At 49.9% G+C, this 13,680-nt stretch overlaps 1 protein-coding gene across 1 annotated transcript in view; it reads left to right on the plus strand.

Annotated features, from left to right (window-relative positions):
• Positions 1 to 13,680, plus strand: part of SEZ6L (seizure related 6 homolog like) — a 67,201-nt gene that overhangs the window by 15,594 nt on the left and 37,927 nt on the right. The window contains exons 8-9 of the mRNA XM_069557023.1: positions 240 to 434; positions 2,403 to 2,541. Coding sequence (XP_069413124.1) covers positions 240 to 434; positions 2,403 to 2,541 — 334 coding nt within the window. The remainder of the gene's footprint in view (positions 1 to 239; positions 435 to 2,402; positions 2,542 to 13,680) is intronic.

Raw genomic sequence — 13,680 nt, forward strand, 5'->3', positions numbered from 1 at the left:
TTCAGATATGAAAATAAAGAGGTAGGGAGGCCAGGTGAATGGCCAAGGGCCCTCAGCAGGTCAGCAGGAGCTGGAGTGGGGGGTCGGGTACCCGTTTTCCATGGGGCTTCCCTAGCAGCAGGAGGGGCACCTGCTTTTGTGGCACAGCCCCGCGCGCCTCCCCCGACTCGCGTGAACTCGGCCCCGCGCGCCTCCCCCGACTCGCGTGAGCAGCTGCCCTCTTTTGTGCTCTGGCCCAGCCTTTGAGAAAGGCCACTGCTACGAGCCCTACATTCAGAACGGGAACTTCACCACGTCCGACCCGACCTATAACATCGGGACCATAGTGGAGTTTACCTGCGACCCCGGCCACTCTCTGGAGCAGGGCCCGGCTGTCATTGAGTGCATCAACGTTCGAGACCCGTACTGGAACGACACGGAGCCCCTGTGCAGAGGTGAGTGGGTCACAGCCCTCCCTCCAGGGTGTCCCAGGGCCCTCCACTCCTTCAGATCAAGAGATCCAGCTTGTGTACCGATCCTAGGATTAGAACCCTTTCCAGGGCTCACTCTCCTTTGGGTCAGGTTTGCTGCTGATCCTTGAGAAAATTACAAAATGGATAAAATTGAAAAGGAGCCCCTTCCTCCGGATACAAGGCCCCATCATGCACAGCTGGGTGAGAAGATCTCTGCATGGAGTTCAGTTCCTACATACGCTGTGCAGACTTGTGCAGTGCACAGCCCACCCAACAGCACATGGCAACCCTGAGTCTAATTAATGATAATGATGATAATAATAGTTGTTAAGAGGAGTGCAAAAAAAAAAAAAAAAAACTGTGTTGCAGGCACTCTGAGCATTATATGATGTAATCCTCACCACAATCCTGTCTTGTTCAGTTGCTAAGTCATGTCTGACTCTTTGTGACTCCATGGACTATTTGTTACCCACCGGACTCCTCTATCCATGGGATTTCCCAGGCAAAAATACTGGGAGTGGGTTGCCCTTTCCTCTTCCAGAGGATCTTCCCAACTCAAGGATTGAACTCTCCTGCATTGGCAGGAGGATTCTTGACTGCTGAGCCACTGGAGAAGCCCAGTACCTGAGGAGCATATTATTATTGATCCCAGGTACAGACAAAGAAATAGCAGCTGTGATGTGGCATGCCTCAGAAGACTGAGGGTAATTGGCAGAAGCAGGCATGGAACTCTGGTCTCTCTGTTCTCCGAAAGCTGTGCTCTTTGCCCCTTTGGACAGTGTCAGCTCTGTGGACCCTCAGCTATGTGGACGCCCAGTGGCCTGCCCTCCCCGCTGAGCCACTCCAAGCCTGAACTCAAGTGGGGAGTGTGGAATAATGAACAGAGCCCTGGCTCCTGGCAGCCGCTGCTCAGATGGCAGTTGGCGTGAAGTCATAGCCTTGCCGTGGTGAGGGATTGATCCCTGTATTAAATGTGCTGGTTTAACAGAGCGGAATTTATTGGTGCTTTGGCCTCTGCCACATTGAGAACTTTCCAAAGCGGCAAACACAGAGTGAAATTTAAAGGGCCAAGTGCAGCCACACATCTCCACTTCCAGTTCGGAGCCAGGGCCCTCCACAGTAACATTAACTAAGAATTACTGAATGCTTACCTTGTGCCTGGCACTGTGCCGCGTCTGACATCCATGAGCTCAGTTAAGCCTCAGAATTATCCAGTGAGGTCTGCACTGGTATTTCTCCCTGCTGTCCAGAGGGAGACAGCTGAGGCTCCAAGAACTTACATGCCTTGTCAACAGATCCTTTGGTGGCCAAGGCAAGACTCGAACTCAGGTCCACGTGATTCAAATGCACCATCTCTTGGTCACTACACCCCCTGTTTAAGGGGGAGTCTGTTGAAGAGTTCCTTGAAACCTTGGGCTCTGTCCTTGGTCCTGAAAGACCAACCGCCATCCCTTAGTATCCGCAAGGGACTGGTTCCAGAACCAGCGCTACCCCCTACCCCAATATAAAAATTTGTGGATGCTCAAGTCCTAATATAAAAAGGCACATTCTCTTATATGCTTTAAATCATTTCTAGATTACTTATAATACAAAGTAAATACTAGTAAACAATTGCAAGCACCATGTAAATGATACAGGAATGTCCTAAATGCAATGTAAATGCTATGTGAACAGCTGCTGGTGAGTGGCAAATTCAAGGTTTGGTTTCTGAAACTTTCTGGAATTTTTTCAGACTTTGCTTCTCAGTTGGTTGAATCCCAGGGTTGCAGAACCCCCAGTACAATGTCCTTATACCGCCTTTGCCAGCCTTCAGCTGGAGGAGACAGGTGGCGGCCTGAATTTAATCCTTCCACACATGTATGGACTGTCTGGTCTCATAGCCCACACTCCTAGCTGTTCGCCATATCTGTTTCCTTATGCATCATGTCTGTCTGTCTGCGCCTTTTACAGCCATGTGTGGTGGGGAGCTCTCTGCTGTGGCCGGGGTGGTGCTGTCACCAAACTGGCCGGAGCCCTACGTGGAAGGTGAAGACTGTATCTGGAAGATCCACGTCGGTGAGGAGAAGCGGATCTTCTTAGACATCCAGTTGTGAGTGTTTCTGATGGGGGGACCCCCAGGTCTAGCCAGTTGGGGAAGAAATTGCTCCTGCTTGATTGTTTCGACCACTATTAATCAAGCACCTCCTGTGTGTCAGGGGCTGTGCAAATAACTGGGGTCCCTATGGTGGGGAAACAACATCGTACACACCCAGAAAGAGCCCCTGTCCTCAGGAAATTCAGTCTGCTCAGGAAGCATGCACTTAATGAGGAGATGCATCAGTGTAACTTTGTTAATGCACCTTTGTAAGGAAAGGCACCTGATGCTATGCGATTCTATAGTGGAGATCTGACGTCAAGAGGAAGGTCAGGGAAGCCTTTCCTGGAGGATCTGAGAAAGCTCAGAATGTAAAGATGAATTGGAGTGAACATATTCAAAAGGAACGGAATCCCCTGAAGGCCCTGTGCCAGAGCAAGGACAGCATTTTCAGAGGCCCGGATGGCCAGGATGGTCAGGCGGAGGAGGAAGTCTAAGACACACAGCAGTTTGTTTTCCCGTCTGATCACTCAACTAGAGCAGAAGGTCCTTGCAGTCAGGACCTGGTCTGATTCATCTCTCCTCCGGCATCTTACACAGAGCCTGAACACAGCAGACGCTCAGACAGTGACTGCCGAATGAAAAAGACATGTTATAATGAATGGACTTTCCCTGGCTGTGTGTCTGTTTTCCAGTACTCAGTGAGGGAACCTATTAAATGCTCCATCCAGAACCTGCCCTCTCTAAGTCCACAGGGATCGGGAGAAGGGTACAGAGACAGACAGTGGTGTCTAGAAAAGCAGAAGAAAGGGCTTGCCAGCAGACTCAGATGCATGGTTGGGTGCCAAGTTCGGGAGGGCCTCTCTGGATGCAGACAGGACCTCTGGGGGTCAGCTCTCCCCACAAGCCTGAAGTAGAACCCGCTTGACTGGGAAGCAGAACTCCGGGGTTGCCTGGCTTTGCAGAGGTGCCTGGCAAGAGGAAGATGATTTGCAAGACTAAGAGTGACTGTCTTTGGAGCAGTCCCTTGGAGGCAGGAGTGTCCTCAGAGGCTGCCCTGAGTCATAGATTTGCACAGTTGCCTCTGGTGGCCTTGGGGTCGGGCCAACCTGAGTCTCGTCTCCTCCACCTCCAGCTGTGAGACTCTGGACTTCTCTCTGGGCCTTGGCTTTTCTCATCTATAATGAGATTCCTGGAACATGGGTGTTTTGTGGCTACTGGAGGCAGGAGTTAAGCCTCCCTTGCCCACTGCCTCCCTCCCTCCTCAATGATAAGTCACCCCCTTTCTCCCGTTCCTAGCTGTCTGACTTCTAGAGCCTGGAATGAAGTGTTTATTCATTCAAGACATGTTTTCTGAGTATCTGCTATGAGCCAAGCACTGAAAAGGCTCTGATAGTTGCCAACTCAGCAGTAAAGCTTATATTGGAAAAGAGTGGGTTGAGTGGTCTCTATAAACTCTGAAAAAAAAAATTGCTGTGCACTTACTGTGTGGCAGCACTAGGCTAGGCACTGGAGATACAGTTGTGAGAAAGGTGGAACTGTCTCCGCCCTCACTGTCTAGTGAATGAGGACATGAAACTTTGTGCAGTGTGATAAGAGCAATGATGGGGAGAGCAGGCATCTGTGTGAAATCATGGAGGGCTTTCAGGAGGTAGTGACTTCTGGGATGGGATGAAAGAAGATATGCAAGTGATGAAGAGAAATGAAAAGGGTCCAGACAGTGAGTTCAGCATGTGCAAAGTCTGGAAATGAGAGAGAAAGTGGCCCAGTTAGTGGCTAAACGGGAGTTCAGTGTGTCTGGAGTGTGCAGGTTGGGTAGGGGTTACATGCATTGTTTCACATGCTTTTCCATTATGGTTTATCGCAGGATAGTGAATACAGTTCCCTGTGCTCTACCATGAGCCCTTGTTTTTTATCCATCCTATGTATAACAGTTTGCATCTGCTAATCCCAAACTCCCAACCCTTCCCTCCCCCACCCCCTTCGCCCTCGGGAGCCGGAAGTCTGTTCTCGGTGTGCCTGTTTCTTCCTTGATGCGTTTGTTTGGGTCGTGTTCTAGATCCCACGTAGAAGTGACGTCGTATGGTGTTTGCCTTCGACTTGCTTCACTTACCGTGGCCGTCTCTGGGTCTAGCCGTGTCACTGCGGGTGGCGGTGTGTCGCTCCTTATCATGGCTCAGGAGCGCTCCCGCGTGTATATGCACCGCCTCTTCTTTACCCGTTCACCTGCTGATAGACATTCACGTTGCTGCCATGTCTTGGCTGCTGTGAACACTGCTGCAGTGAGCACTGGGGTGCATTTATCTCTGCAAATTATATCGATGGTTTTGTCAGGCTGCGTGCCCGAAGAAAGGTTGCTGGATCGTATGGCAGCTGTAGCTTCAGTGCTATGAGGGGCCTCCATACTGCTCCCCACGGGGCTCACCAGTTTACATCACCACCAACAGTGTAGGAGCACTCTCTCTTCTCCACGCCCTCTCCAGCATTTGTTATTTGTAGACATTTTAACGAAGCCATTCTGACCAGTGTGAGGTAGTACCTCATGGTAGTTTTGATTTGCATTTCTCTAATATAAACTCAATTTTTAGAAATAATGTCCCCTTTTTATAAGAAGTATCTCCCTACCAGATTCGGACTTGAGGAACTACAAGTCTAGACAGTGGTTAAGGTCGTTTCTCATGGAGGCGGTGAGGAAAGCTATTTTTCATCATTGAGTACTTACTGTCTGCAAGGTTATTCTCAAGTGTTAATTAATTTGCTCCTCCAAGTAATCCTAGGTGGAATATACAGCTATTATATAGCTCACCTTATTTCCACCTGCTTTCTCACCTCTTCACGTCGATGTCCAAGAGGCATCTCCAGTGAAGTCCCCAGACTTCAACCCCTTGATTCCCTTTCTCCAAACCTGTTTCGACTCATCTTCCCATCTCAGAAAGGAGTCGTCCATCCTGCCAGCTGCTCAGACCCAAAAGACATGGCGTTATTCTAGAGCAGGAGGACGCTGGTCAAGGTTCCACAGCGGCTTTTCTTGGCTGGTGGGCTGGGGAGCAGCTCCCCGATGTGCAGCATTTGCCAATTTCCTCGATGTAGATACTTACGCTGTGAAACCAGTTTCAAGCAATCAACACAACATCAACAGGCTCACCAAATGCCTGGACCCTTAACAATCAGCTCGTATGACCCAGAAGGAGCCACTGGTTCCAGCACACTGCCTGTGAACTGTAGCAAGCAGAAGATAGGCAAAGATGGAGGGAACAGTGTTCCAGCCAAAAGGAACAGCATGCGCTAAGGTCCAGAAGCAGGAGGCGTGACTCTCTTATTATTCATCCATGACATGGAATATATGCTGAGCGTTTACTGCATCCCAGGCATTCACATCCCTTGTGAACAAACGCAGGCAGCAAGTCTGGTGGTTATCTCCACTTTACAGATGAACAAACTCATTGACGTAGAGGGCTTCCCAGGTGGCTCAGTGGTAAAGAATCCTCCAGCTGATGCAGGAAATGTGGGTTCAGTCCCTGGATCGGGAAGCTCTCCTAGAGAAGGCAGTGGCAACCCACTCCAGTATTCTTGCCTGGCAAATCCCATGGACAGAGGAGCCCGGCAGGCTACAGTCCATGGGGTTCACAAAGAGTCAGACACGACGGAGCGACTGAACACACACACGTGCATAGAAGTAGAACGGTGACTGTGATCACATGGCTGGGATTCAAACTCTGCTTGCCATGTCTCCAGGGCCTGGGGTCTTTGCCAGCCTGTGAGAGGACCTAGCCTGTGTGTCTGGAGCTCAGAGATAGAGGGGGCACGACACCAATGAGGAAGCCATGGGATGAGGCAGGGCCTTGAAGGCCACATCAGGGAGTCTGGACGTGCCCAAACCAGGCAGCAGGGGAAGGGGTTCAGGCAGCTAACAGGATTAAAGCATGGCAAGAGGGAGCTGAGCCCTCGGGGTCACCAACCCGGGTCTCTCCACGGCAAACCCCAGCACACACTTGGCAGAGCAGTATCTGGGCCTGGCGCCCGCTTCCTCCCACGGAGGGAGAGAAAATAGCATCTCACTAGCGAGGAAGCCACGCAGCCCAGGAGCTGCTGGCTTTAATTTATCTTGCTTGGTTTCCGCTGACAGTTTTAGTAAACCAATTTCGCTTTGATAGTAAAAATAATTCCATCCTCAGGGCCCCTCACGTGGCCTAAGTGTTTGCAATTGTTATTTATCACATCGGGGAAGGGGAAGGAGTTTGCGCTGCCGGACCAGCTGGGTAGGTGGCCTGTGGTAGGTGCTGGAATGTTTGCTGAGTCATGAGGCCCTCAGCCACCTGTGGCCCGCGAGAGGAGACTCTTCTCCCCCTTGTCTTCTGGGCCCATCTCTTGATGCTGTGGGCATTAGGATAGCGGCTCTAATTAGTCATCATGACTAATGATGAAAGACCTACTGCGTGCCAGGCCCTGAGCTGCATCATTCATCCCAGCGAGCAATAATGAATGTGAACATTATTACATGGAGATAATAATTACATAATTTAGTGCTAATGTGAGCAGAGATAATTGCAGAGGGGTAATTACCCAAATTTAGAGATAACGTACGCAGAGCGCATCACATGGGGCCCGGCGTGTAGTTGGCGCTTCTTAAATGAGGACTCGGAGAAGGCAATGGCACCCCACTCCAGTACTCTTGCCTGGCAAATCCCATGGACAGAGGAGCCTGGTGGGCTGCAGTCCATGGGGTCGCGAAGAGTCGGACATGACTGAGCGACTTCACTTTCACTTTTCACTTTCATTCATTGGAGAAGGAAATGGCAACCCACTCCAGTGTTCTTGCCTGGAGAATCCCAGGGACGGGGTAGCCTGGTGGGCTGCCGTCTATGGGGTCGCACAGAGTCGGACACGACTGAAGCGACTTAGCAGCAGCAGCAGCAGCAGCAGCAGCAGCAGCAAATGAGGACTGCAGGTGCCAGGGATCCTCGTGAGTCCATCTTGATCCCCACTGCTTTGTGGATTTGGGAATGACACCACAGAGAGTGAAGCGGCTGCTTCAGGTCACACAGCTGGGGAAGGACAGCGCCAGGGTTGGTGTGCACACCGTAGCCTCCACTTGCATTGACTTGAGCAGCCTTTTGGGGGCATCAGCTATATGTCTCAGTGATGAAGCCGGAAGGCTCCCCGGCCTCCAACAACTCACAGGTCAGGAAGGGAAGTAGGACCATAAACAGACAACCCTGCGGAATACAGGCACAGTGCTGTGGCTGGAGGGGTGGGTGGGGCACTGGGGTTATGGAAGTGTCACAGAGAGGGTGCCCTCCAAGCAGGATTCTGAGGAGTGTCCTTTGGTCAAACTGTAATGGCAGAAGGGCATTGCCCGAGCGGCCCCTGTGAACAAAGGACTCAAGCAGTGTTACAGGATGCCCTGAACTGCAGCAGTTGCCCTATTCAGTTCAGTTCAGTTCAATTCAGTTCAGTTCGGTGGCTCAGTCCTGTCCGACTCTGTGACCCCATAGACTGCAGCATGCTAGGCTTCCCAGTCCACCACCAACTCCCAGAGCTTGCTCAAACTCATGTCCATTGAGTCAGTGATACCATCCAAGCTTCTCATCTTCTGTCGTCCGCTTCTCCTCCTACCTTCAATCTTCCCCAGCATCAGGGTCTTTTCCAGTGAGTTGGCCTTTGCATCGGGTGGCCAAACTATTGGAGCTTCCGTTTCAGTATCAGTCCTTCCAATGAACACCCAGGACTGATTTCCTTTAGGATGGACTGATTGGATCTCTTTGCAGTCCAAGGGACTCTGAAGAGTCTTCTCCAACACCGCAGTTCAAAAGCATCAATTCATCAGTGCTCAGCCTCCTTTATGGTCCAACTGTCGTATCCATACATGACTATTGGAAAAACCATAGCTTTGACTATTTGGACCTTTGTCGGTAAAGTAATGTCTCTGCTTTTTAATATGCTATCTAGCTTGGTCATAGCTTTTCTTCCAAGGAGCAGCAGTAATTAGAACCCTCTAATTGTGTTGTCAGTATCATAGATAAGAAGGTGGGTGAGATGAGTCAGGAGCCCCCAGACTGTACCTCCTTCATACCCAAAATACCTAGTCCCTGACCCACCTTGTACTTCCCAGTTCTGTCAGGAATCCGCTGCTTACCCTAAAGTGTGTCTGGATGTGAATCTTTTAAATCCTTCAGAATTTATTTTTTAATATATTTATTTATTTATTTGGCTGTGCCAAGGTCTTAGTTGCAGTACACAGGATCTTTGGTCGTCTTTGCAACACATAGGGTCTTACCACAGCTAAGAGACCTAGTTCCCTGAGCAGGGATTGGACCCTGGCCCCCTGTGTTGGGAGCATACAGCCTCAGTGACTGGACCAGCATGGAAGTCCCTGAATCCTCTCTCTTCTTTCTCCTTCTTGCTCTCTCAAAACGTAAAGCATAAAACAGGGAATAAAGAAACTAAGGCGTGCTTGGAGAAGAGGCTCAAGGATGGAATACCTGGCAGGAGGCCCAGAGAGGGAAGGTGGCTTGCCCAGCACTGCACAGCAAGTTAGAGTTAGGCCCTGAAAGACAGCCTGAGCGTGGCTGCAAGAGCTGAGCCCTGGGGCCACAAGCTTGGAGGTGCCGCCTGCCAGACACGAAGCTTCTAGAGTCAAAGAGTTGTTGTTCAGTAGCTAAGTCGTGTCTGACTCTTCAAGACCCCATGGACTGCAGCACACCAGGCTTCCCTGTCCTTCATTATCTCCTGGAGTTTGCTCAAACTCATATCCATTGAGTCAGTGATGCCATCCAACCATTTCATCTTCTGTCTCAGCCTTTCCCAGCATCAGAGTATTTCCCAATGAGTTGGCTCTTTGCATCAGGTGGCCAAAGTATTAGAGCTTCAGCATCAGTCCTTCCAGTGAATTTTGAGGGTTGATTTCCTTTAGGATGGATTGGTTGGATCTCCTTGCAGTCCAAGGGACTCTCAAGAGTCTTCTCCAACACCACAATGTGAAAGCATCAATTTTTTGGTGCTCAGCCTTCTTTATGGTCCAATTCTCACATGCATATATGACTATTGGAAAAACCGTAGCTTATACTATATGGATCTTTGTTGGCAAAGTGATGTCTCTGCTTTTTAATACTCCGTCTAGGTTTGTCACAGCTTTTCTTCCAAGGAGCAAGCGTCTTTTAATTTTGTGGCTACAGTCACCATCCGAAGTGATTTTGGAGCCCAAGAAAGTAAGATCTGCCACCGCTTCTACATTTCCCCATCTGTTTGCCATGAAGTGAGGGGACCAGATGCCATGATCTTCATTTTTTGAAGTTTGAGTTTGAAGCCAGCTTTTACACTCTCCTCTTTAACCCTCATCAAGAGGTTCTTAATTCCTCTTCACTTTCTGCCATTAGAGTGGGTATCACCTCTTTTAGGGTCAGAGAGAGTTCCTTTCAACCCTGACTCTGCTGCTTACAGACTCTGCATTTTCAGGAAGGTGGCAGAAGGTGGCTGCCTTGCAATGGGATATTTTGTTTATATCCCCAGGGCCTGGCACACAGTAAGTGCTCAATAAATATCTGTTGAATAAAAGAGAGAGAGATCTTGAGTGTGTATGCTTATTAAACATGTAAAGTTCTCAGTAAGGTTTCTGGCATCAAATTGGCAAATAGTCGTCCCTACTATATGCCAGACTTTATGGCAAACACTTGGCAGGAATTATTTCATGAATGATGATGGCAGTTATCATTGGCGTCAAAATCAGTATCTAAATTCATTGAGCACTTCCTGTTTGCCAGCCACTAAGTGCTCTTCAAGTCACTTAACTCTCACTTGAGAAACGTGTGTGATCACGTTGTGATTGCCCCCATTTTACAGATGGGAAAACTCAAGAGGCTCAGAGAGGTGAAGTCACTTGCCCACAGTCACACAGCTAGAAAGAAACCAAGTGGGATTTGAACCCAGGTCTCTGGGGCCAAAATCCAATATTATAACCACACAGTAAATGGTAATGAGGTGTTCAGCAAAGGAGAAATCCCTTGACTCATTTTACAGAAGGAAAAAGTGAGGCTCAAAGAGATGCCCTCCTCCCTTTTCCTGGACACCTACTTCATATATATATATATATATATATATATATATATATATATATATATATATTTCTGGAAAAATGAAATTTCAGCCAAGCTCCAGTTTACTTTTCTTGGGTCCACAGTGGAGCACAGCCCCAAATCTCTCCCCGTTTATGGACCCCAGCACAATCCATCAGCCAAGAAATAAAAGAACCTAATAACAAACCCCAATAACCATATGATTGATAGCTGTGGAATATGTCTCTTCAGCTGCTGCCAACCCGTTCTGCACTAAGTCAATTCCAAGCCCTAAAAATTAAGTGCCTGTCCAGGGGCACTCCTGTTCATCAAACAGATATAGCTTCTTTGCGCGGTGAGAACTCAGCCCAAAAGCCAAGCAAGAAGGGAGAGCTGAGAGTTGAGGGCAGGCACTTCCCTGCTGGTCCAGTGGTTAAGAATCCACACTGCAATGTGAGGGACAGGGTTACGATCTCTGGTTGGGGAACTAAGATCCTAAGTGCCACCACTGCTGAGCCCAAGCACTCTGGAGCCTGTGCAGCACAACTAGAGAGCCCACACGCAACTAAAGAGACCACACGCCACAACTAGAGAGACCACACACCACACCTAGAGAGCCCACACACCACGACTAGAGAGCCCACAGCCACAACTAGAGAGACTACACGTCACAACTAGAGAGACCACACACCACACCTAGAGAGTTCACACACCACGACTAGAGAGCCCACAGCCACGACTAGAGAGTCCACAGTCACAACTAGAGAGCCCACACACCACACCTAGAGAGCCCACACACCACAACTAGAGAGCCCACACACCACAACTAGAGAGCCCACACACCACAACTAGAGAGCCCACAGCCACAACTAGAGAGTCCACACACCACAACTAGAGAGTCCACAGTCACAACTAGAGAGTCCACAGCCACAACTAGAGAGCCCACACACCACAACTAGAGAGCCCACACACCACAACTAGAGAGTCCACAGTCACAACTAGAGAGCCCACACGCAACTAAAGAGACCACACGCCACAACTAGAGAGTCCACAGCCACAACTAGAGAGTCCACAGCCACAACTAGAGAGTCCACACACCACAACTAGAGAGACCACACACCACAACTAGAGAGTCCACAGTCACAACTAGAGAGCCCACACGCAACTAAAGAGACCACACGCCACAACTAGAGAGACCACACACCACACCTAGAGAGCCCACACACCACGACTAGAGAGACCACAGCCACAACTAGAGAGTCCACAGTCACAACTAGAGAGCCCACACACCACAACTAGAGAGACCACACACCACAACTAGAGAGTCCACAGTCACAACTAGAGAGTCCACAGCCACAACTAGAGAGCCCACACACCACAACTAGAGAGCCCACACACCACAACTAGAGAGCCCACAGCCACAACTAGAGAGACTACACGTCACAACTAGAGAGCCCACACACCACAACTAGAGAGACCACAGCCACAACTAGAGAGACTACACGTCACAACTAGAGAGACCACACACCACACCTAGAGAGTTCACACACCACAACTAGAGAGTCCACAGCCACAACTAGAGAGCCCACACACCACAACTAGAGAGACCACACACCACAACTAGAGAGTCCACAGCCACAACTAGAGAGCCCACACACCACAACTAGAGAGACCACACACCACAACTAGAGAGTCCACAGCCACAACTAGAGAGTCCACACACCACAACTAGAGAGTCTACACACCACAACTAGAGAGCCCACAGCCACAACTAGAGAGCCCACACACCACAACTAGAGAGTCTACACACCACAACTAGAGAGCCCACAGCCACAACTAGAGAGCCCACACACCACAACTAGAGAGCCCACACACCACAACTAGAGAGCCCACAGCCACAACTAGAGAGACTACATGTCACAACTAGAGAGCCCACACACCACAACTAGAGAGACCACAGCCACAACTAGAGAGACTACACGTCACAACTAGACAGCCCACACACCACAACTAGAGAGACCACACACCACAACTAGAGAGTCCACAGCCACAACTAGAGAGCCCACACACCACAACTAGAGAGCCCACACACCACAACTAGAGAGTCCACACACCACAACTAGAGAGTCTACACACCACAACTAGAGAGCCCACACACCACGACTAGAGAGTTCACACACCACGACTAGAGAGCCCACACGCAACTAAAGAGACCACACACCACAACTAGAGAGTCCACAGTCACAACTAGAGAGCCCACACACCACAACTAGAGAGCCCACAGCCACAACTAGAGAGTCCACACACCACAGCTAGAGAGACCATGTGCTGCAATGAAATATCCTGCTTGATGAAACAAAGCTCCTGCATGCCACTAATATATATTTTTAAAGAGTTGAGGGCAGCGCCCAAGAAGCACAGACACTCAATGTGTTAGTTGGTCAGTCGTCTCCGACTCTGCCTCCCCGTGGACTGTAGCCCGCCAGGCTCCTCTGTCCATGGGATTCTCCAGGCAAGAACACTGGGGTGGATTGCCATTCCCTTCCCCAGGGGATCTTCCCGACCCAGGCATCGAACTTGGGTCTCCTGCATTGCAGGCAGATTCTTTGTCATCTGAGCCACCAGGGAAGCCATATCCACACAGCAAGCATAAATCATGAAGAGAAATGGCCACAATAGAAAGCAAGCCCTCCAGTCCAGTGGTGGAGAGAGGAGGGATTTTTTTTCCAGAGCCAAACACTCTAGGGAATCTCGAGCAGCACAGTTCATAGAGCCCAAATTTCATCCTGTTTCACGTGAGGAAACTGTGGCCCAGAGATGGGGAAAGACTGTTCTGAGATTGCCTTCTCAGTCAGCTATCGCCATATAACAAACCCCCCCAAATTCAGTGATAAGAAACAGCAAGTTTGTTTCATGTCTCATGAGTCTGCAGGTCAGCAAGGGGGGTTCTCCTGGTCTGAGCTGACTCCCTCCTGTGTCTGTGGGCAACTATGGACTAGGGAGGTGGCCCCGTGGCTCCACGGCTGGCCTTACGTATTTGGGGTGGGCTGGCTGTCAGTCTAGGCAGCCGTAGCCTGGGATGGCTCACCTCTACTCTGTGGGT

The sequence above is a fragment of the Ovis canadensis genome, chromosome 17, assembly GCF_042477335.2.
Source record: "Ovis canadensis isolate MfBH-ARS-UI-01 breed Bighorn chromosome 17, ARS-UI_OviCan_v2, whole genome shotgun sequence".
In the NCBI taxonomy this organism is placed as follows: Eukaryota; Metazoa; Chordata; class Mammalia; order Artiodactyla; family Bovidae; genus Ovis; species Ovis canadensis.